Here is a 23559-nt window from a genome sequence, read left to right on the forward strand (position 1 = left end):
TCACGGCCAACGGTGGGTGGATGAGGAAGATATGATCGAATGAGTCATGTGGGTCCGCGATGCCTTAATAGTGTTGATTCTCATTGGGTGCTAAGAATCGAACCTGAAGAGAACTATGGGTCGAAGGAGGGAGAAAAAAGACAATCATTTGTCGACCGATGGCTTGAGCAGTGGTGGTCGGACATAAGAGATCGAATCAGGTTGAGTTAGGGTTGTGAAAAGAATTAGGTCAAGGAGAAAATTGGAAGGTATATTTGGTTTCTTAACCGAAATAGAAAATTTATGTTTCAGGAAAATATATAAAGGGAAAGTTTCTCAAAACAGTAATTCATGCTCCTCACCTCATAACTTACTCGTACAAACTCTGAAGTCTATTAGTCTAATCTCGTGCTAGTCTAACAAAAAATATTGCGAGACAGAAACACTAATGAGAGCGCTCTACTTTCTCTCTAATCACAGGCAGCTAGATTTACAGCCTGAGTCTTCTTGACGACTTTCTCTCAATGTCGACACCAGTTGACCTTCTCTACCTGTTTGCCTCAAAATCATCTCGGACAAAATTAGAGGCCGAGGGACTTGCGGTCCAATTGTCCTTCTTGATACGCAGGCGTGCCAACTCGCGGCCAATTGGCCAAGCGAGGTATTGATAAGATTTGCGCTTGACTTATTTCAAGTGACTGTGGGCCGAGGAAGGAACCGTCTCGGCCGCTGGGTTCTCTTGCCTTTGTTGCAAGGACTTTCGGCGTCTTCACCGATGCTGCTTCTCTTTTTGATTTTTTTATATAGGTTGCAAAAAGTAAAGTGCAAAAAGTGAAAGAGCAAAAATCTAAATACGAATTAATTAAATTGCATGAAATTTAAAGAGACTGAAGAGTAAATTGCAGGAAAGATAAAGTGCGGAAGGTAAAGAAAGTGATAAAAATTAAAGTAGGCTAGAGAAAGAATGAAAAGATTTCTTTGATGTATTGATTTTGAGTTGTGTTGGTAGGGGACCTCTTACAATGAGCTAAATGCCTCCTATTTATACTATTTACAAACAAAACATTTAGGAAAGAAAATACAATTAGGCGTAATAAATTTCTTAATTGCACCATAATTGCATTCTTCTTGCGGTGCCATTATATTGATTTGTTCTTAAATATGCAATATTCTCTCTAATGCCTTCAAATCAACAAAATCTCGACATTATTTATTCCAAAGAATAATTATCGCCGTTATTTCATTCCCTTCTCACTTCTTCTCCAAAAGTTAATATCTAATAAAATCTCATAAATATGAAATTTTATCGAGTATCAACAATAAAAACACTATATTTTCCTCATCTATCGGCCAATTGATTTACGGGCCGGTTTACCAAAAATAGGTACAAACACTACCTGGGCACCGATGGCATCTTATTCCTTGAAGGATTATTGCTATGTGGAGGAATCAAGGAATAAGTGCTCCTCTTTTGTGGTTGTTAATGTATCTGCAATATATGCTACTCTGGCAGTGTCAATCTACTATGGGTTGTTCTTGGTGGCTCGGACTGACAAAGATCAGACCTTCTGAAAGTTATACATTTGGAGAGAAACCCACAATGATCTTTCCATGTTATATGTAAATGTATGAATACATCAATTAAACTAGTTTGATTCAAAAATAGACATGCTTCATGTATTGGTAACAATTAAGTTTAGTCTGATCTAAAACTAATCTACGATTGTAAAGAGCTGAGCTATTATTGTAAGAAGTTGATGCTCTAATATGTTGGGAAAGCTTCTTATAAAGACTACTAAAATGATGACTAGTTGATGACTTTTTTGTGAGACCCACTTTTCGATCACATTTCACCAAATCAACCGTTAGATGTTTAGATATTTATGTGTAGATCATCTATACAATTTTTCAACCAAATTAAAAATGATTAAGGCATTCATAATCATGATTTATCAATTATGAACATGAACGGTTCATGTTTGACAGATTTAGTTCGTCCATTGATTTGATCTAATTCGGTACCTTAACTATTAGCAATTTGAAAAAAAAAAAAAAACTTTCAGAAGTGATTTACTCATGCATACATAAACATCTAACGGTTGATTTGCCGTAATGTAATTAAAAAGTTGATCTCTTAAACCATTTGATTAGAAAGTCATCATCTAATCCTTATTAAAGTGGCTCTCATTAGAAGGACTCCCCTATAACACAATTTTTTGGATTGATTTTGCTGCTAACGTGGAATTCTCGTGCATCCCCACCATTGTCCCGTTGTTCATATTGCGGATCCTTATATTGCAGCCCTCGCCTCAACTGGACAACAAAACGCTCCAAGGCTTTACAGCCCATCTCATTGCAACCTAGTGTTCTCTCCACAGGTCAGTCCAATACTGCCAGCCAAACTGCAAAACAGAGCTGCAATTCATTTCTGGGTCAATCAAGCTTTTATTTCAACGGAGATGATGGCACTCAAAGCTAAACCCATCTCATCCCCATCACCATTTTTCAGGTACTCGCCGCAAAACCCAATTTTCTTTCTCCCTCGATTACTCTCTTCCCAAACCCCAATCGACAGTGACGTCGACACTGTCTACCGCATAGTCAGTAGCTCCACCCATTCCAAAAACTTGAAGCAAAACTTGAAATCGAGTGCTGTTTTCCTCTCGAATGATTTGATAGATGAGGTTCTGAAGCGGGCTAGGTTCAGCCATGGAAACCCTTCACAGGCTCTCGAGTTTTTCAATTACACTGGGAATAGGAGAGGGTTTTATCACACCACATTTGCGCTGGACACAATGCTTTATATGTTGGGAAGAAGTCGAATGTTCGAAAAGATGTGGGGGGTTTTGGTTGAGATCAAGAATAAGGATAGGAATTTGATAACTCCTCGTACTGTGATGGTTGTTTTAGCTAGGATTGCTAAGGTTTGTTCTGTTAGGGAGACTGTGGAGTGTTTTAGAAAGTTCAAGAAGCTTGTGCCCGAATTCGACACAGCTTGTTTCAATGCGTTGTTGAGGACTCTTTGTCAAGAGAAGAGTATGACAGATGCTAGGAATGTGTATCATAAGCTGAAGCAGAGCTTTAGGCCGAATTTGCAGACCTTTAATATATTGTTATCGGGTTGGAAGTCATCGGAGGAAGCCGAGGGGTTTTTCGAGGAGATGAGGGAGATGGGTCTGAAACCTGATATTGTTTCGTATAATTGTTTGATCGATGTTTATAGTAAGAATAGAGAAATGGAGAAAGCGTTTAAGGTGATGGAAAAAATGCGCGACGAGGATATATCACCGGATAAAATCACGTATACTTGTGTCATTGGGGGATTGGGGTTGGTTGGTCAGCCTGATAAAGCCAAAGATGTGTTGAAGGAAATGAAGCAGCTTGGGTGCTACCCAGATGTTGCAGCATACAATGCTGCCATTAGGAATTTTTGCATTGCAAAGAGGCTTGGTGATGCTAATGGGTTGATGGAGGAGATGATAAGTAATGGTTTGAGTCCAAATGCAACTACTTACAATTTGTTCTTTAGGGTTTTCTTCTGGTCAAGTGACTTGCAGAACTCTTGGAGCTTGTATGGGAGAATGATGCATACTGGGTGTCTGCCTAATACACAGTCGTGCATGTTCCTGATCAGGTTGTTTCGGAGGCTGGAAAAGGTGGAAATGGCATTGCAGCTGTGGAATGATATGGTTGAGAGGGGTTTTGGGTCTTATATATTGGTATCTGATGTGCTGTTTGATTTGCTGTGCGATATGGGTAAACTAACAGAAGCAGAAACATGCTTCTTGCAGATGGTGGAGAAAGGGCATAAGCCAAGTAATGTTTCCTTTAGAAGGATCAAGGTGCTTCTGGAACTGGCAAACAAGGATGAGGCCCTCAAGAACTTGACAGAGAGAATGGCACTTTTTGGCTCTTCAATCCATCTTCCTGAGAGTATGGATAGGTCAACAGAGGTACCACGCTCAGAACCACTTGCTTGAAAAAGTATGCTGGTGAGTTGGGTCAAGTCATGAATTGGCAATGCTGGAAAATTGCTGATTGATATATCAAAAGAGGTGCTTTACACAATTGGGTTACGGAAGCTTCCATGTGAAGTGTTAACTCCTAAGAATCTGGATTCGGCACTCAGATCTTTTTGTTGGCCTGGGCCTTTTCCTGTGACATGGTTATATTGGTAGGCAATGCACTTATTCTAGCTATTTTGCCCAGTGGGGTGGGCCTTCGAACTAGGTTCTCTGTTGTTGATTTTTTATGAAAAGGAGCAAGTTGTCAATTTATAGTCTGGTTGGGAAAGTTACAGAGTCTCAAAAATGCTGATGTCACTATTTACTTGCCTTTAACACGGTGAAGTCGCTGGCTCACCCACTGAGACTGCTTGTCCACTAATTTCCCAACTTCCCTCTAATTCGGTTAGACAAGTATCCAGTTAGAGTCAGGTAAGAACTTATCATTTCAACTTTTTTCATATGTGTTTGTTTGCTACTGCTGTTGTTACATAAATATAAGTAGTTCGGTCTCTCCTATTGCATATATCAGGCAGGCTCCATTCTGGTGAAAGTCATTTGTATTGATGAAAATCTTTACTACCTGAAGAATTTATATCCAAATAGTTGCTCAGGAGTATGTTTCATGCTGAAATATAACCTGTTCCTAAAGATTCCAGACATACACGCTTACATGCAGACATCTCTCTATGTATGATCAATCCATCTTTTACTTGTTCGTATTTGTCTCAGCTCTAGGCCATGGATTTCTTCTACTTGTATTTCTTCTACAAAATTAGATATATACATATACCTAAGATATATGCTTAATGTGAAAAATGTTTTCTTATAAGAGAAGAAGATAAAGATATTCTATTATTTCTGCTCTTGAACATAACAAATACTGGGTTGAACTCGGGTCATCTTCTTTCATGACTGCTATATACCCACAAGTCCACAACCCCCACTACTACTGACTTGCGTTCTGGTCCTACACATCCTTTAACTTTTGCCACTACGACACCATTACCTGTGAACTTTCTGGTTTCCTAATGTGGCTTTTGCAACACCTCATGAGTCCTAACCCTTTATCGACACTGCCATTTAAGAGCTCTTTTTTCTCATTTTGATTCTTTTTTGTTAAATCTGTTTCAGTTTTTTGTCAATGGTGTCATCAACATTGACTTCTTGTTCATGTTTATTTGTTTTAATGGCATTATATATTTACAAATCATAGTGGAACTAGTGATGTCTATAATTGTGAACTATCTCAAATCAAACCCCAGAATTGATTCTTGTGATGCTATTGGCATGACAGAAGTGAAATTTCACTTTGTTTCTCCCTTATCCTGCAAGGTCATGTACCTAAGTTCAAACAAAGATACCATCATCATCTAATATTGAATGGACATGAATATACTATGAGCTATTCTTTATTCCCCAGGTCTTTTCATGTTTTCTCTGAAGTATCTGGTGCCTTTCCTGTGCTGAATTTCTGAATACTTAATTGTTTCATTTCCATGTAAAAAAATTTTTAATGCAAATTTCATTATAATGTTCTTTCACAGAATTACAGTAAGGAAATTGTATCTGTGAGGCAAAATCACAACAGAGCCATTTTCACAACCTTTGTCCCATCAGATGATAGCAAGGACTTGGAAGTTTGTGCACTTGCAGTTATTCCTGAGCATGTGCAGCAGAGTGGAGGCCGCTTCAGCTCAAAGTATGGGACCTAACCATAATGCATTACATGCTGTTTGCTTGATCATCTTAGCATGTCTGTAGATGTCATTGTGTGGCTGTGTGCTGAGGCGAAAGCTTTCAAGCTGAGTAATCTTGGGTTGGTTCTTTTATGTCTGATGGTTTCTTATGGTCAATGCTGGAACTAAACTTGTATGCATTTTCACTGCTGTAAGTGGGGTGATGGTTTTTCCCGTTTGGTGTTTCATGCGCTTTTTCAGCTTGTAATCGTTTTTCAATTTAATGGAACAACAAACTAATGTTACCAGATAGTAAAAAAAGTTGAAGATAGTCTATACAATTTGTTCTCAACAAATGATTCACCTTCTATGTTAGATATATTTGAGAAAAAAAGAAAACTACAATAGCTAGTAAATTAGGTAATAGCTTTACCAATGCAAGTTCATAGCAAATAAACCAGTAGAAAAGTGCTGTGGGTTAACTGGTATACACCTGAGAAATGATAATGCCATCAGATCTCTGGGTAATTGCAATTACAGTGGGTTAGTGGCAGCGAATGAGCTAGATACGCTGACATTACTACGATTTTACCCTCACATAATATGAGGAGTTTATATTCCTATAATTTAGTTTGATAGGGGTATTTAAGACAATCCGAACTCTGGTGTATTGACACTCGGTTCTGAAAGAAGCTTTGTTATTCCCGCCAAAAGAAAGAGACAACCTCTATTTTTGTCTTTACTGAACCATAAGCGAGATACCTATCACCGTGTTCCACATGCCTCTCTCTCTCTCTCTGTGAAAGGAGATTAGTGTTGACCCAAAATGTCTCTGGTAAGCATTTTCTTTTTTTCAATTCTGCGTTATGGGATTGAATCTTTTATCAAACCCCTCACTTGTATTCATTCGAAGTGATGATGTGAACCATGGCTCAAGAATATAAGTTTTCTTTAATTTTCCATTTGGAAGCTTATACTGGTTATGATACAAACTCGAGGCATTGTTCCATTACACCACCTTGTACAGTGGCCACAGTACTGGAATTAGTGAACATAGTAGATGAACAGTATTGTATGTTAGAATGTGTGTATCTTACTATTTATAAGTACATGATACTTATGTGTGTTTGCTTTACTTTTTAGGTGTTGCATGATTGGAAGACCAATAAAAATGGTTGCAAGGCACGTATTGCTGCCGAGTACAGTCGTGTGAACCTTGAATTGGTGAAGAATTTTGAGATGGGGATGTCCAATAAGACTGCCAATTTTCTCAAATTGACCCCCTATTGGGAAGGTGAGCTTTATTTCTTTGCAGGTGTAAAATGTATGTTTGCTATGTTTTGCTTACCGGGAATGGCTTTTGACGTGTAGGTTCCTTTGTTAGAAACACCTGTTGGTCCTGTTTTCGAGAGCAATGCTATTGCACACTATGGTGAGAGGACTATATCTTAGGTTTTTGAATATATCTCTAGGAATTATAGTCAGAGGTTGAACTTGACAGTGTGTTTTCACTTGCTGCAGTTACTAGCTTGAAGGCAAATAATACTCTGTTTGGTTCTTCCTTATTTGAACATGTAAGCAAATAAAGGCTCTCTCAGTTGTACAACTTCTATATGTCTACTTGATGTTCTAAAGTAAGTCTCCTTAAGGGTCCCATTGGTATATTACAAATTCCAAGTGGACTTTGGTAGTTCTTTTAACTGTCAAAAACATCTTTCTTGGATTAATGTTAAATCTTTACCGGCACACATTGTGAGAAGACTTTGGAGTTACAATGTCAGCTGAGTCATATTTTCAGGTTGTAGGACTGATGTTTACGATTCAGTTGTAGGTCATTCATGTAATGCTAAATGTATTTACTACGGACCAGGGATCGTGATAATGATTTCCAATGTCGGTTATTTACACTTCAGATGATATACCAAAATAATCACTTTACGCTGTTATTTCACTTTGACAGCCCTTGTGGAGCAATGGATAGATTTTGCATCTTTGGAGATTGATGCCAATATGTTGTGATGGTTGAAACAGCGTATGGGTTATGCTGTTTACCTTCCTCATGTTGAGAGATACTTTTGGACATTGGTTAATCTTCCTAATTTTCGCAAGATATTGGGGGAGGTGAAACAAGCAGAATCTATTCCAGCTGTTCAGTTAGTGATGAAGCCTTCACATCCTAAGGAATCTGCAGAAACAAAGGTCAAGGTTCAGACGAATAAAGAGGCCAAGAAAGAACCAACAGAACCTAAAGTAGAAGAGTCTGCTCAGGAAGAGGAGGCACCCAAGACCAAGGCAAAGAATCCTCTTGATCTTTTGCCTCCTAGCAAGATGATACTGGATGAATGGAAAAGACTTTATTCAAACACAAAGACCAACTTCCGTGAGGTTGCTGTTAGAGGTGATTCCTTATCACCTTCGTTAATCTATGCATGCTAGCACACTGTGTTTTCATTTTGTCACAAATCTCACTAGTGTGAATGTGGTATTGCATTTTCAGCCAGTACATACTATGTAGTATCCTCCTGCATTCTCTTATGCAATTTGTATCTTTTCTAAAATATATTAGGTCCATTTTGTACTGAGTCCCATGCTGTTTATTCTCTTTTGTTCAGTTACTTTTGTGCTCTTTAATAAATGGAACTTTTATTTTCTATGATTGTTGCTTTATGACCAACAGTAGTAGCTATGTACTAGTCTTCTTTACATTATTGGTGTTTCCATTTGGTGGCCTTATTTTGGTTCCAATCTTCTTGATGAGAAACGAAGCTTAATTAATAGTAAGATATAGCAAAGAATAGTGTCTAGCACTTCACAGAAAGCTGTACGACCCTTATTTTGGTCAGACCTCAATAAAGGAGCAAGTCAGTAAAGTAGACCTTCAATTACATTAGATAGTGTTGAAGCTTCCAGTTGTTGCTTTATATTGGCTAAATTACCTGTCTCCGTAGTGGAAATATTCTGCCATGGTTTTAAGTTCATACTTATTCATGGTTTTCTATATAACTTCAAATCACCCAAAATATGAACATTTGAGTCACAGTATATCAACATTTGTTACCCTCTCTCACTGGTTATTGACCTTTTCACATCTCATGCTATTGCATCTTACTCTCTTTGCCATCTTGTTGCCATGCTGCTGCTGTTTCTCCTTCACCTTTTCAGTATTTCTCTCATTGCTAGGCAAGGAATGCATTCTTTGTAGTTTTTTATATATCTATTAATACACATGTAAGCATGTGACAGCTTTTGAACTTGATTCCTCTAAGAAATTAAGAATGCACACATATTGTCAGATGCCAGGAAACTTTTCCTTCTGGATGAGATTTATCCTTGCACCTAGGAATTTAAACTGTCTTTAGCCATCCAGTTCTAAGGTTTTCATGATTGCTTTTCTTGTTATGAAGTCAATGTTCGTGAAGAGAATTTCATGTATACTTTATATTGACACCCACTTCTTGCAGGATTCTGGGAAATGTATGATCCCGAAGGTTACTCTCTTTGGTTCTGCGAGTACAAGTACAATGATGAAAATACTGTTTCATTCGTGACTCTGAATAAGGTGGGCGGTTTTCTACAGCGAATGGATTTGGCTCGTAAGTATGCTTTTGGGAAGATGTTGGTGATTGGCTCTGAGCCTCCTTTCAAGGTGAAGGGCTTGTGGCTGTTCCGCGGGCAAGAAATTCTCCAGTTCATAATGGATGAGTGTTATGACATGGAACTGTATGATTGGCGGAAGGTTGATATCACTGATGAGGATCAAAAAGAGCGTGTGAATCAGATGATTGAAGATCATGAGCCCTTTGAGGGGGAGCCATTGTCGGATGCCAAATGTTTCAAGTGATGGGAATAGGTTTTTCCAAGAGGTTAATGTAACAGTTCAGGATTTCTTTAGAAGGTCTTTCAGTCTGGTTGTGTTTCAAACACTGTTTTGCTGTTCTTTCCCTTTTGTGTCGTTGTAGGATCTTGTTCACATATGATATAACATCTTTCAGCCGCAATTATTTTGAGCTTATTAATAATAACTCTATAGAGAAGTAGTTGCTATACCTCATGTAAGAATAATCAAATCCCTAGGCATTGAAGGAGAACAGGCTTGTAGTCAAAGTATTCAATAAAAAAATGGACTTGGTTCAGCTAATTTCAAATTCAGATGAGTGCAACCTTCAGATACATATGCAATATATACAATCATGCTTTTCTCTGCATATATTGAACTATACTATGCAGATATTCGATTTCTACAGAATTGCACAGCACATTCATGAGCGTATTGATGGCCAATTTTCGTATTCACATTGCTGTGACGAGCAGAGACAGCCAAATCAAGGAATAAAAGGAGAAGTAATATAAAATACATGAAGAGGAAGGTACTTTGGTGGCATTCTACAAAGACATCAACGCATCAATGCGGTTGATCGTGCTGATAATCATACACTTCAAAGTCCTGATAATGCAGAGAACCATCACCCTTATAGTGAAGAAGGTAATAGCACTGCTCGCAGAAGTAGCAAGGGTTCTCCGGAGCATATTTGTCATCTACAGTCACCTTTGTGGCTCTGTATATCCTACAAACATTACATTTCCGTACATGTAGCTTCAGTTGGAATAACAGTATCGGATAAACTGCACTGTTCTGTACATCCTCCGGATGAAGCAATCGCATGTCTCTAATTACAATGGTGTGCCTGCAGTCTCCCTGGTGACAATACAGATAACCAGCACCAAGTCGAAATTTCAAGTCCCTAAACTTTGTCTTGTGCATGTCAATAACTCTATAATGTGGCAATTGTGAGCCTTTTATACCGTCAACAACTGCTAGTTTTTTCTGCTTTTGCATGTTAGCTCCACCTAAAATGGATTCCCATTTTTGAAGAGCATTATCTCTTGAGTTTGTAAGCCAATCAAGTATAGGCTCACTGTAGTCTAATGCCGAGGGGTCACGCAAATCATTGTAGAATGTATCCTCAATGAGGAAATATCCTGATGGATCTTTTCGCATCGCATGGTCTGTTAAGCAGTATATCTTATCCCTCAATTCAGTTAAGCTTTGTCTCCCTAGTATCAAGAATTCTTGTGTCTTGATCCAGATTTTCACATTATGGTAAACTTCGACTGTAAGAGCAACTTCTGGATGGTGCACAGGTATGTAGTCCTGAATGCTACTGTTGCTGCATGACTTTACCTTTACTGCTGAACTTGCAGACCTGAGGGGCTTTAGCCTTTCAATTGTTCTTGAGGATGATGTGACAGCACGGCGACCCTCGATTTTCAGACTAGGGTTGTATGAATGCAGTGTAACAGCTGCTTTATCTTCATCCTGCTTTTCTTTGATTTTCTTAATATGCTCCACCTTCTTTGCAATATGTGACCAAAAAACCTTCTTGTCCCTGTAAGTGTCCTCAAGAGCATTTGTCTCCCTTTCTTTTCTTTTCCTTGGTTTCTTTTTACAAGTTCTATCATCTGATGTCTCAAGGTCATCTGCTATCCCTTCATTGGGAGCCTTTTCATCATCCTTAAGTACTTCCTTGATAGCCATATCTACTAATTCTTCCTCACTGATGATCTTGAGCTCATCCACCGAGATGTCTTCGTCAGAAACTTGAGATGAAACTGAAGATACTTCTACCTTTAAATCCTGCAGTTGTTGGAGAATCGAAGACTGGAAGAAAGGGACACTGGTGATTGGACTCATCAGATTATGAACGTAGAGGGGTCCCCCTCTCGGAACTGAAAGCTCCTCCTCACCACGATCAAATTTTTTGCCATTGGTGGCTTCTTGGTATTCAACACCAGCATTTTTGCCGCTCTCTGCCATCTGTATAGATTAGAGAGGTAGGCGGAGATTATAAACCTAATGGTAAACAACTAGTTATATATAAATTTTGGTATTCTAATGAAAAATAAATGACGTCTAATAGAAAAAGGAATAACAACCTAGAAAGTAAAAAACATACCCATAAACTTAGACAGTGAGGAAACCTTATCATATTAGGAAATCTCTCTCTGAAACTTGACATCGATTATTACCAAACTCTTTCTTTTCAAATTGGAGGTGATGGGGTATATATGGTGTTGATGACTGGTAAACTATTTTGGAATGAGGTTGGAAACTTACAATTTTATTTAGTAACTTACTATATAGTAATGCAAATTTAACCAAAAAAAAAAATTGTAGAGATCGACATGATTATTTCAAAAGTTACAGATCAGGTAGCATATTTCCCAACAATTAATCTTTAGCATTCCTTAATCCCACCAAATTTTCTTTCTATTTTACATGACATCTCTTAATCTGAGCCAAATTTTGCATATTGTATATATAGCAGCCAGGCATAGCATGCTGCACAAGATTGTGCAAGGTAGTGGACGTAGCGTTGTCATGCATTGAGCCCTTCTCTGCTTACCGATCAGGCATGGCTGAAATTGTTTGCAACCTAGAGGACTCTTTTATTCTCAAGATGCATGGGGCAACTTGTTTGGACAGAAAAACCAGCAACTTAAAGCTTTATCTTCTTTACTGCATGTGCAAAGCAAGCAATAGTATCATCCCAATCTGAGGCATCATCCCCATGCCATTACATATGTCAGCCTCATCAGAACAAATTTGATCGTAGTTTTTACGCCTCTTGGGTCTAATCTTCTTTATAACTTGACAATTCGAAGAGATATTGTTTTTCTTTCCAGATTGTGATCCTTTTTTTATATTCCCAGTCTTCCTAGGAAAAGTTGAAGTTTTTGTTGAAGATCATTGGGTTTTTGTCTATTTACCCCATTTTTAGAGATTTTTTTCCCACTTACCCCATTAAGTTTTTTTAATTCTCTCTTACCCAAAACACTCTAAGGAGGTCTTCCCTAATACCCCATTAAGATTTTTTTTTTGTTTTAAAATTTTTTTTAATACCATTTTACCCTCACCCCTTTATTACTTAGAGAGAGAGAGAGAAACCATAGGAGACTTCGCCGGAGCCCGTCACCGGTCACCGGTCGCCGGAATCCGGTCACCGCTCACCGGAAAGGTTTACTGCCCCAATAGACATCTATTACCCCCCAATAGAGGGGCAATAGACCTCTATCGCCCTCCAATAGACCTCTATCGCCCTCCAATAGACGTCTATTAGGGCGGTTTAGGGCAATAGACGTCTATTACCCCTAATAGCTATTGCCCCCCAATAGATGTCTATCAGCCCTGTATTGCGCTCCAATAGACGTATATTGCCCCCCAATAGACGTCTATCAGCCCTGTATTGCCCTCCAATAGACGTCTATTGGGGGGCAATAGACGTCTATTGTCCTCCGATAGAACTTTCGGTTGCCATAATATGAACTAATCTCCCAAAATTTAGACAAATAAAACTTTGTTTAAAGAAAAAAATGAAGAGATTATATTAATTTAAAAACGTCTATTGCCCTCCAATAGACGCCTATTGCTCCCCAATAGACATTCAATTTTTTTTTTCTTTCCTTCAGCCCCATTACTTAAAAAAAAAAAAAAAAAAAAAAAAAAAACTGCTTTGGGCACCCAAAAAAAATACTCTGGCCACCCAAGTCAAGAGCCCGACCAAGACCACCGGATCGAAGCACCTCTGGAGCTCGCCGCTGACTTCTCTCACCTCTCCGAACCTCCAGTCCTCGTCGGAGTTGCGAAGAGCCGCGCTGCAGGTGAAGCAAGGGAGCGGGCGAGCGGCGCCGGATCTGGGGAACACGCCGGCGTGGAGCTGGTGACGTTGGAATGGTCTGGAAGAACGAAGCAGCCTGAATTAGATTCAATTCGAGCTTATGGTTGCAGCGAAAAAGCCGACGTTGAGCTGGTGAGGTTGCCGGAATTCGTTCATGGTAGTTGAGATAGGAAGTTGAATCGGAGAAGATTGATGGAGGAAGTCGGCGAGCTCGTCGGTGAATGAACCTCGATCAACATCTGCTGGATCTGCTTGGAGATTGGGAGTTGAATCGGAGAAGATCGATGGAGGAAATCGGCGACATCGCTCCAGTCAGTCGGCGCCGGAAGTAGAGAGAGAGAGAGAGAGTCGACGTCTGGGGAGAGAGAGAATGAGTGGCAGTTCTTGTAATTCATTAATTGAGTTAAGGGTATAATGGTCATTTGCTGTCAAATTGTGTATGTGGGAATAAAAATCTGTTGCTGGGGTAAGTGGGATAATTTTTGTTCATTTTGGTGCTTTTGGTCAAGAACCCAAAATCATTAGGGCCAAGAGCTGGACGTTCTTTCTCGCGATCAACAAAATTGCGGATAAGTGCAGCTTTACGTATTCTCCTCTCTTCTCTGAGCAACAGCACTTCTTCTGGAAACAACACCTTCCATCTCCTCCAGCACATATTATCAGTCCGCTGAGGTACACAGGCACCTTTCAAAAACAGCTGCACTATAAGTGGAAACAGAGATGAGAAGTTTTGTTAAGACCAGTAGAATTACCCACTAAATATGCAACAGTAATGCGAACGATCAAAGACTAGAGCAATGACTTGACTTGATTAATACAAGGGCATTGCATTGTTACTACATACACTGGCAACAATATTTTCAAGCATAATTTGTTTCGGTAGAAACTAGCAACTAGCAAACTACCTCTCGGCATGCGGCAAAGGCCAGAATTGTGATGGATTAGCAGCCAGTGGGACCTCCCTTACTCTGGTGGCCGTGCAGGCCTTCCTCCTCAGTCGGCATTGCATGCCGGCACAATGGACACAGGTGACTGATCTCCAGCCACTGGACAATGCAGTTTCCATGGTAACAATGTGAGCAGGGCAAGCTACTAATCACTTGTTCCGGCTCATACATTGCCATGGACTCACTGGCAGCCCCATCGATGCCGAATCGCACGTCACTTCCCATATGGACACATCAACAGGCAGCTCTGGCGAGACGGCGGCGTCGAGCACCTGGAATGGCTTGTGGAGAATGTTGGGATGCTCGTCTTCTGTGATGTGGCTTTGGTAGGATGAGGAAGGCTTGTTGAGGCGTGGGAGGTTGATCCAGAATTGTGTGTCGTCGAGGAGGGTTTCAAGGGTAGGGCGGCTCCCGATTGCCTGGAGAACCATAAATTGACGAGAATGTAATCGGCGCGCTGACCTCGCCTCGGTTTGGGTACGGAGTACGCTTTCTTGCTTCACTTCGGTGTGTGTTTGGTTTTGGTTGTCGGTGATACATGCAAGTCCTCGGATCACGTTAGATCGTCGTGTGTGATCATTAGTTCGCCCTATTATAAGTTAGATCCAAGTATAATCCGAATTTTGCTTCTACCTATGACGGTTGCTTAATTTGTATCATGATTCATCTTCAAAAGTTGGTAATTATCTCAATGTTAGTGGTGCTGTTCTCTAGTTTAGGCTGACCTAAGAATCTATTTATATTCTATTAGATTTTTCTCTAATTAGTAATTTTTTTTTTCAATAAACAAAAGACAAAATAGTCAAATTACCCCCTAACTTTTCTCATGACTGCTGATTTACCCCTGATATTTCAATTTTGATTATTTACACCCTCACTTTTCTAAATGCTGCCGATTTACAACCTATAGTTAAATTTTAGACTTTTCATCTAATTTCTCCATTATTTTTGTTAGCACGTGAGGGGCATTTTTGTCTCTGCAATTGTCACCCAAAAAAAAAGAGTGTTGCTATCTGTACCCAACAAAAATCTCAGTACACCGGCCAATTATAAATTTTTTGCCTCTAATCTTCCAATATTACCCTCATATATAAATAAATCAAGTAAAAAATACAAAATTACTTTGTTAAAGAAGAACAGTTTTGTATTTTTTATTTCTTTCTTTAATGGTGTGTTGGTTTGTTTGATTTTTTTTTTTTTTGGGTGATAGTTGAAAAGACGAAAAAGCCCCTTGCATGCTAATCAAGTTAACGGAACAATGGATGGAAAGTCTAAAAAATAATGATATGGTGTAAATCGGCAACAATTAGAAAAGTGAGGGTGTAGATAATCAAAATTGAAATGTCATCGGGTAAATCGGCAGCCATAGACAAAGTCAGAGGGTAATTTGGCTATTTTGCCTAAACAAAAGGAAAAAAGCAAAAGGACATGAAATTCTCTTGCATTTGTTTTTTTCTTCACAGAAAACGACAATAAATGAAGTGGTAAAGATTGCACATGACATCTTCATTTTATGGGCAATAGAAAGATACTTCACGTAACTAACTTTCACATATTACAATGTGACATAGTTAAAGAAGTGGAGCCCTTCTAACGAAAACCACTAAAATAAGAAGTAGTTTATAACTTTTATATTAGACCCACTTTTATATCACATTTCCACAAATCAACCGGTATATTATTTATGCAATTTTTCAATCAAATTAAAAATCATTAAAACATTCATAATCGTGATTTATTAGTTATGAGCATGAACGGTTCATGTTTGACAAATTTGGTTCGTCCATTGATTTAATCTAGTTCTCTACCTTAACGATTAGCAATTTAGATGAAAATTTTCAAAAATGATGTACTCATATATACATATGCATCTAACGGTTAATTTGCCATAATGTAATAAAAAAGTGGGTCTTCCAAACCATTGATTAGAAAGTTATTAACTAGTCTTTATTTTAGTGGTCCTCATTAGAAGGGCTTCCGTTAAAAAAGTATTGATTTTTTCGATGACAAAAAATATTGATTTGTAACCAACAATTACAGAAAAAACCAGTTAGGGATTGCGCTAGGTATCACTGAAATACAATAAAAAAACTTTCTAGGAGGCCTCCGATATTCTTGGAGCGATCTCGGAGTACGAAACCTAGGTTTCGTGTTGCTGGCGGCGGTGTAGCTTCGCTCCCCAGACCAGGCAAGGCTGCGGCGCACTCTCGGGTGCGACGACGGTGTGGCGGCGGTGCGGACTTTGGTCTGGATCGTGGTGGGTTCGGCGGTGGCGGATTAGTTTCTGGGTTGGTCTAGATCCGGATCTGCAGTCGATCGTGGTGGGTCCGGTGTAGGGCTGCGGTTTGGGCATAACACCGGGACGGAGAATTCCTGAGTGGGAGAACGGCGGCATTGACGTTTCCAGAGCGGAAGTCGATCGGCGAGACAGGTCGGGGTACCGGATTCCGGTGGGTATTGCAGGGGATCGGATCCTCTCCCACTGGGTCTGATTGCCGGATTGGATTCGTGCGTAGCAGAGAGGCAGCGGACCCAGGGACGGTGATGCAATGCTGGAGAGGCCAGCCGCCGGAGAGATTGGCAACGGCGGTGATGGGGCGGCAGCAGAATTGGGTTGCTGCTCACTTTACTCAGAGTTGGGTTTGGGTCTTTGGGCCTGGGCTCAAGTTTGAGTTGTTGGGCTTTCTGTTATGGACCAGTAGGGAGGGTGTTTTACCACCCTCATTTGTCACTTAGTGATGAAGGTGGGCCTGGCCTGAGATGTGGACCTTCTTGGGTGTTCAGGTCGACTTATGGTCCAGAACCAATCGTTTCGGATCAAGACTGCTACCGGAGTTGGTAATTATCTGGAATAAGATTGGTGTTCAAGCGACTTATGGATAAGGAATCGCTCCTATTTGTTTGCTAGGAAGTGACTCTCTGTTGGCGCGCCTGGCTAATGGGGATGCTAGTCAATGATTTTGCCCTAGAAGACACGGAGTTGTTCTTTGTTTATGAGTTCGCTTCCAAAGCGGGCTCAAAATTGACTTGTAATGAGTTTACATTACTTAGATAGGAGCGTGGTTGTTACCCCGCCATCTTTCTGTCTTTAAGTGTATGTTAGACTCTGGCTTTTTGGCTGGTCATCTAATGCAATGAACCTTTGTTTCAAAAAAAAAAACAATTACAGAATCTTAAATCATAATGTATGGCATAATGGAAATATATTTCAACTTAAGGAATGCTTTGGGATTTTATTGATGGCTTGCTTCTGAGGTAAGGAATGCTCCTAACTAACTACGGCATGATCATGATGCTATGGTGTTGTTTTTCAGTTTTCACACAATACTTAACCCACTTGAATCATCCTTGAGGCGACTTCTCCTCACTTGAATCTCCCTCGAGGAGATCCCTCTTCACCTGAATTACTTTGAAATAGATGTCTCTTCAGTTGAATCTCCCTCGAGGAAATCCCTCTTTACCTGAATCACTTTTGAATAAATGTCTCCTCACTTAAATCTCCCTCGAAGAGATCTCTCATAACTCGAACCACCCTCGAGGAGATCCCTCTTCACTAGAATCCTTCCTCGAGGAGATTCCTCCTCACTTAAACTACCCTCGAGCTAGAAGACTTCTTCTCAAGGAATCTCTTCCTAAAATCGTTCTAAAAATTTTCATCCCCACATCCTGCTGTGCTCTTCTTTGCGTGCATGTGTTTATTTCTTTAGGGTTTTTCAAGTGCATGCTACAATTCATAGATAATTACAGTTATTTTGAAAATAGAAGTAAGTTAATAAAAAAAATGTACCCAACAACTATGATTTCTGATCCAGAGTAAGTAGCCATATACAGAACCCCAGGGGTGGTAAATTTACGCAAATAATTACCAGATATGTTTTAGCGGTCATGTCAATGTTCATGAGCTCAATTTAGTAATTGAGCAATTGCAGTATTAATACATAAATTTGTCATTATCTACTGATTTTATTGAACGAGAGATATTGTGAAAAAATTAAGGAGGTGCAGACAACATATTAATTATTTATAAAAGTATGAATAGAAACTCTCAAATTATCTTCGGAAATCCCGTCACAGAAAAAAACGAAAAAAAAGGACACATATAAATTCGAAAGCAAAAACAAAAAGAGTAAAGGAATCACGACCGGCATATTCCGAAAGCACTTTTTTTTTTTCTTCCATTTTATAAATTCGTAATTATTTTCGTTTGGTCTTAAATCTGTAAAAACCCTCCACAAACCCTACCCACTCTTCTTCTCTATTCACATTCCTCATTGCCTCACTCCTCTTCTTCTCTCTCTCTCTCTCTCTCTCTGCAACTCTGTGTCAACCCAATGGCTTTGGTAAGCAATTTCCCTCTCTGCGATTCGCTACTTTATGCTCTCCGCTAAGAATCTAAATCCTCATTCGTTCTAACTCGCACTATTGCTTTTTCATTACGAAGCTTTCCACTGCTACACTACCACAGTGCTGGAATTACTAAATAGACTCCAAAGTTTTGGGCTTTTTGTAGAATTGAAAACTAATACAAAAACTGATTGGGTGACGTCGGTGAATGTTTGTATCTGTGCATTATGTATGTCTTATTGTTTAGAAGATGAGAGTTATGAATTGTTTGATCTACTTTTTAGGTGCTGCACGCTGGGAACACCAATAAGAATGGTTACAAGGCACTCATTGCTGCCGAGTTCAGCGGTGTCAATGTTGAGCTGGTAAAGGATTTCGAGATGGGTGTGTCGAACAAGACTCCCGAGTTTCTCAAAATGAATCCCATTGGGAAGGTGGGAGTTATGTCCTTTGCAGGTGTTGGAAGTTGTGTGTTATATATGATGTGTTGTGGTTTTGGTGCTGAAATGGTGTTTTGGTGTGTTTTAGGTTCCTGTGTTGGAAACGCCTGACGGTCCTGTTTTTGAGAGCAATGCCATTGCGCGATATGGTGAGGGATCTATTTTAGGATTTTGAAGTTGTATATAGAGATTATTGTCAGATTGGAACTTTTATTGTATGCTTTCACTTGCTGCAGTTACTCGTTTGAAGGCGGATAATCCCCTTTATGGTTCTTCCTTGATTGAATATGTAAGTGGTATAAGGGCTGTCTTTCATTTGTAAAATTTCTATGTCTTCTTAAGGTTCTTTTGTCTGAATTTTTGGATTGCAAGTTTTATGAGATCATTGTGATGTTAAAAATCTGCTGTGAGGAGACTTTGGAGTTTGGATGTAGAAATAGGTCATCTTTTGTGATTGCACTTAAAACATAATGCTAGAGATATTTATGATCAGGCATCTTCACTTCTGTCAGTGCAGAAAGTATAGTCTTTACTTATTGTATTTTCGGTTGACAGGCCCTTGTGGAGCAATGGATTGATTTTGCAACGTTAGAGATTGATGCCAATATTTTGCGTTGGTTCATACCACGTATCGGTTTTGCAGTCTACCTTCCTCCGGTAAGAAATAGCTGCATATTGTTTCTCCAGATCTGTTCTATATCTTTAGTAATTTGTATTTACATAGACTCGTTAAGTAATTCACGCCCATCTTTTGTTTTTGGCGCATAGGCTGAGGAAGCTGCAATTTCTTCCTTGAAGAGAGCACTAACTGCTTTGAACACTCATCTTGCTTCCAACACATACTTAGTTGGGCACTCTGTGACATTGGCTGATATCATTATGATATGTAATTTAACACTGGGTTTTAACCGGTTGTTGACAAAAAGTTTTACCTCAGAATTTCCTCATGTTGAGAGATACTTTTGGACATTGGTTAATCAGCCTAATTTTCGCAAGATACTGGGTGAGGTGAAACAAGCTGAATCTGTTCCAGCTGTTCAGTCAAAGAAGCCTTCACAGCCTAAGGAACCTGCAAAGAAAGAGGCCAAGAAGGAAGTGAAGAAAGAACCAGCAAAGCCTAAAGTAGAAGAGGCTGCTCAGGAAGAGGAGGCGCCCAAGCCCAAGGCAAAGAATCCTCTTGATCTTTTGCCTCCTAGCAAGATGATTCTGGATGAATGGAAAAGGCTTTATTCAAACACAAAGACCAACTTCCGTGAGGTTGCTGTCAAAGGTGATTCCTTATTGACTCTGTTTATTCATGCATTCAAGCAGATCTTGTTTTTAATTTATCACAAACCTTTATGACTTTATGGTATGCATGTGGTCTTCCATTTCCAGTCAACATATAGCATCCTCATGCATTCTCTTTTGTGCAATGTTATCATTTAAATATTCAATTTACATTATGTACTGTTCCCTGCTTTGTTTATACTCTTCAGCTCAGTTACTTGTTACCCTTTGAGATGGAATTTGGTCATTTTGTATATTTATTGGTTCATGACAAAGGGCGTTCTTGATTCCAGTTTGAATGTCGGGGTCTTGAGTTGTGGGATTGTTTTGGTTTCAATTTTTTATGTGAAATAGAACTTTCCTAGGTAGAAAGTAGTCCACCGAAAACTATATGGCCTTTCTCTTGGTAAGCCCTTGATAAAAGCATACCAGTGCTTTTGGCAAGTCAATGAATCACACTCTTCCTTAGGCCAGTAAATAGAAACCTTTAATGTCAATCAGATAGTTAACTGTACCTTCCAGTTGGTCTTTTATATATGCTATATCAACATCCTAACTTCTTTCAGCCAAAAAAAAAAATGTCACAAACCCAGATTTTAGGCCATTCGAGACTGATACATCAACTTCATAAACTGTCACTTTGGTACCTGAATTTCTTATCTTTGACTACAATTCATACCTGCCATCTCTAACGCTGTTAAATCAAATCAAGTGCGATCACGTGTACTCTTTTTCCAAGGGTATTTTGGTCTGACTCATAAACTAAGGTAATGAGTTCCATAACTTCCATGAGTGTCCACCTACTGTAAATCTGATAAACTACCTTCATTAGTGGCGTATCATCCTGAGCTGCAGAGATGTGAAATAAAAAATAACGATTGAAAAAAAAAAAGAAAAAAAAAAGAACAAAAGCATGCTACCTGCAATCGGATTCCAGTACCTGTATAAGCTTTTGTCCCCTCCAGCATTTATCGCCTCAGAAAGATGAGATCTTTTCCACACTAGGCCATCTTTCCCTCAAGATATCTTGTATAGGAGCAAGAACCTAAGCATTGTATCTTCTCTTTTGTTTTTCAACATTGGGTTTTGATGCAATCTTTTATATGCATTAATTGATCCGCCAAAGCTGGATTTGGTCTTTTGTTGTTTTATGTTGATTTATCTTGGAGGTATTATGGGATTATGGCTTTGATGGAGTTAGTGCATCTAGGTCGATCTTCGTTTTGAATGAGGCAGTTTATTTTTTATTTAGATACCGAATCGAAGCTGAGATTTTTCCAATTGAACTTTATGTTTCGGTTTCGAACTTTTAGCCAATCAGGGGTGAAAATTATATTGGAATGGTTTTTTGAATGACCGAGTTGCAAACTTGCAAATGCTTGCTCATGAAGACTATGGTAATAAAAATGGGGTGTGGGTTTTGGATCAGCGGCTCAATCAACCCATAGATGAGATTTAGCATCAAAGTACTGTTTGTGTAGATCATAGTGAATAATTTGACTTTGGCTCAGTGGCTGCAGACAAAGGCTTAATGAGAATAATTGGAGCCACTACCTCCAATAATGCCTGAACTATACTTCTTGCAGGACAGGGTTGAACTTGTCCAAAATTCATCAAGAAATATTGTTGTCTAGTCAGATTCTTTGATGGTTGCTTATAAGTTTATGTATTGAGGTCATGGCCTGGCAGGTTAATTTTAATGTAGGGGACTAATGAGGAGGTCATTACCTTGCTAAAATAATTTTCACCACAAACATCATATTTTTGTTGGAGTTGGAGATTTTTTTTTTCTTTTGTCTTTTTTTAAACCATTACCTTAAAATGTTGACTACTGAATTGGTTCAACCAATCATGCCTAGATCGAAGATTGATAAAGACAATAAGAAACCATGATATTCTGAGATTGAGAAAGAAGGGGAAGCTTTGGAGAAGAGGAACCTCGTCCTTCCCATAATACCCTTGAACAAATGACACATGGCAGCTCATGCATGTGATTATAGTTAACACCTTTATGAACAGCAGGTATTAATGCTAATCAGACAGTGTTTTCAAGTATCAAAGTGATAGTTTACAAACATGAGGTATGAAAGTTTAGAATAGCTCAAAGTTCGGGAATTACTCGTAACATTTTCTCCTAAACATACTAAGTTACTAACTTTTGGTTAGTGCCAAATCAGAATTCGTAATAAATGTTTTGTCGCAATAGTGAAAATACTTTGTGGCTGTAAGTTATACTCGGGTTTCAATGGAACTTTAATGCATTTGCCAAAATATTTGGGTGAAAGTACAATTTTGAAGGACTCTCTGACATGCATCCTCTTACCATGCATGCTGCTTTGTTTCCTCATTTTCTCATAGGCAAGCAATGCATCATATTTGTATCTGTTAATACAATAATACTGGTCTGAGTCCGTGTGACAGCTTTTGAACTTGATGCCTTTAAGAAACTAAGAATTGAGCATGCCACATTGTTAAATGTTGTAAAATTCTGCGTCTGAATGGCAATTATCTGGAACCTGGTTTTTTAACTGCCTTAGCATTCAATCAGGATTTTCATGATTCCTCTCTTGTTATATTAACATTCACTTCATCTTACAGGCTTCTGGGACATGTATGATCCAGAGGGTTACTCCCTTTGGTTTTGCAATTACAAGTACAACGATGAAAATACAGTTTCATTTGTGACTTTGAACAAGGTGGGCGGTTTTCTGCAGCGGATGGATTTGGCTCGTAAATATGCGTTTGGGAAGATGTTGGTGATTGGGTCTGATCCTCCTTTCAAGGTGAAGGGCTTGTGGCTGTTCCGTGGGCAAGAGGTTCCCCAGTTCATAATTGATGAATGTTATGACATGGAACTGTATGATTGGTGTAAGGTTGATATAACTAATGAGGATCAAAAGGAGCGCGTGAACCAGATGATTGAAGATCACGAGCCTTTTGAGGGGGAGGCTTTGTTGGATGCCAAATGCTTCAAGTGATGAGACAAAGGTGTTCGAAGAGGTAGCTGTAACGTTTCAGGGGGTTTCTTCAGAGGTCGTTCATTCTGGTTTTTTTGTGTTTTAGACATTATATTTTGCTTCTCCTAGCACTCTAATGTATTACATTGATAGGATATGGGACAATGTTGTCTGTTATATCAGGAATATCAATTGAATTACATGGTGATGAAGTCAACATTTATTTGCAAGTTATATTAGATTTTTATGTTGGTGAATTTTTTT

At 39.1% G+C, this 23559-nt stretch overlaps 3 protein-coding genes and 1 pseudogene across 3 annotated transcripts; 3 read left to right on the forward strand and 1 right to left on the reverse strand.

Annotated features, from left to right (window-relative positions):
• Positions 1-2220: 2220 nt before the first annotated feature.
• LOC133745210 (putative pentatricopeptide repeat-containing protein At1g02420) lies at positions 2221-6944 on the forward strand. The gene is made up of 3 exons (XM_062173233.1): positions 2221-4415; positions 5531-5685; positions 6806-6944. Exon 1 carries the CDS (start codon positions 2439-2441, stop codon positions 3957-3959), a length of 1521 nt encoding a protein of 506 aa, XP_062029217.1. The 5' UTR covers positions 2221-2438; the 3' UTR covers positions 3960-4415; positions 5531-5685; positions 6806-6944.
• On the forward strand, positions 6230-9660 carry LOC133745211 (elongation factor 1-gamma-like; annotated as a pseudogene).
• A 167-nt stretch (positions 9661-9827) lies between these two features.
• On the reverse strand, positions 9828-11477 carry LOC133744396 (snRNA-activating protein complex subunit-like). The gene has a single exon (XM_062172513.1). It carries the CDS (start codon positions 11475-11477, stop codon positions 10065-10067), a length of 1413 nt encoding a protein of 470 aa, XP_062028497.1. The 3' UTR covers positions 9828-10064.
• A 6999-nt stretch (positions 11478-18476) lies between these two features.
• On the forward strand, positions 18477-23541 carry LOC133743084 (elongation factor 1-gamma-like). The gene is made up of 7 exons (XM_062170866.1): positions 18477-18625; positions 18914-19063; positions 19158-19218; positions 19306-19358; positions 19625-19726; positions 19838-20339; positions 22937-23541. The coding sequence occupies exons 1-7, from the start codon at positions 18617-18619 to the stop codon at positions 23314-23316; spliced, it is 1257 nt and encodes a 418-aa protein (XP_062026850.1). The 5' UTR covers positions 18477-18616; the 3' UTR covers positions 23317-23541.
• The last annotated feature ends 18 nt before the right edge of the window (positions 23542-23559 follow it).

Source organism: Rosa rugosa, chromosome 4, assembly GCF_958449725.1.
Source record: "Rosa rugosa chromosome 4, drRosRugo1.1, whole genome shotgun sequence".
NCBI lineage: Eukaryota > Viridiplantae > Streptophyta > Magnoliopsida > Rosales > Rosaceae > Rosa > Rosa rugosa.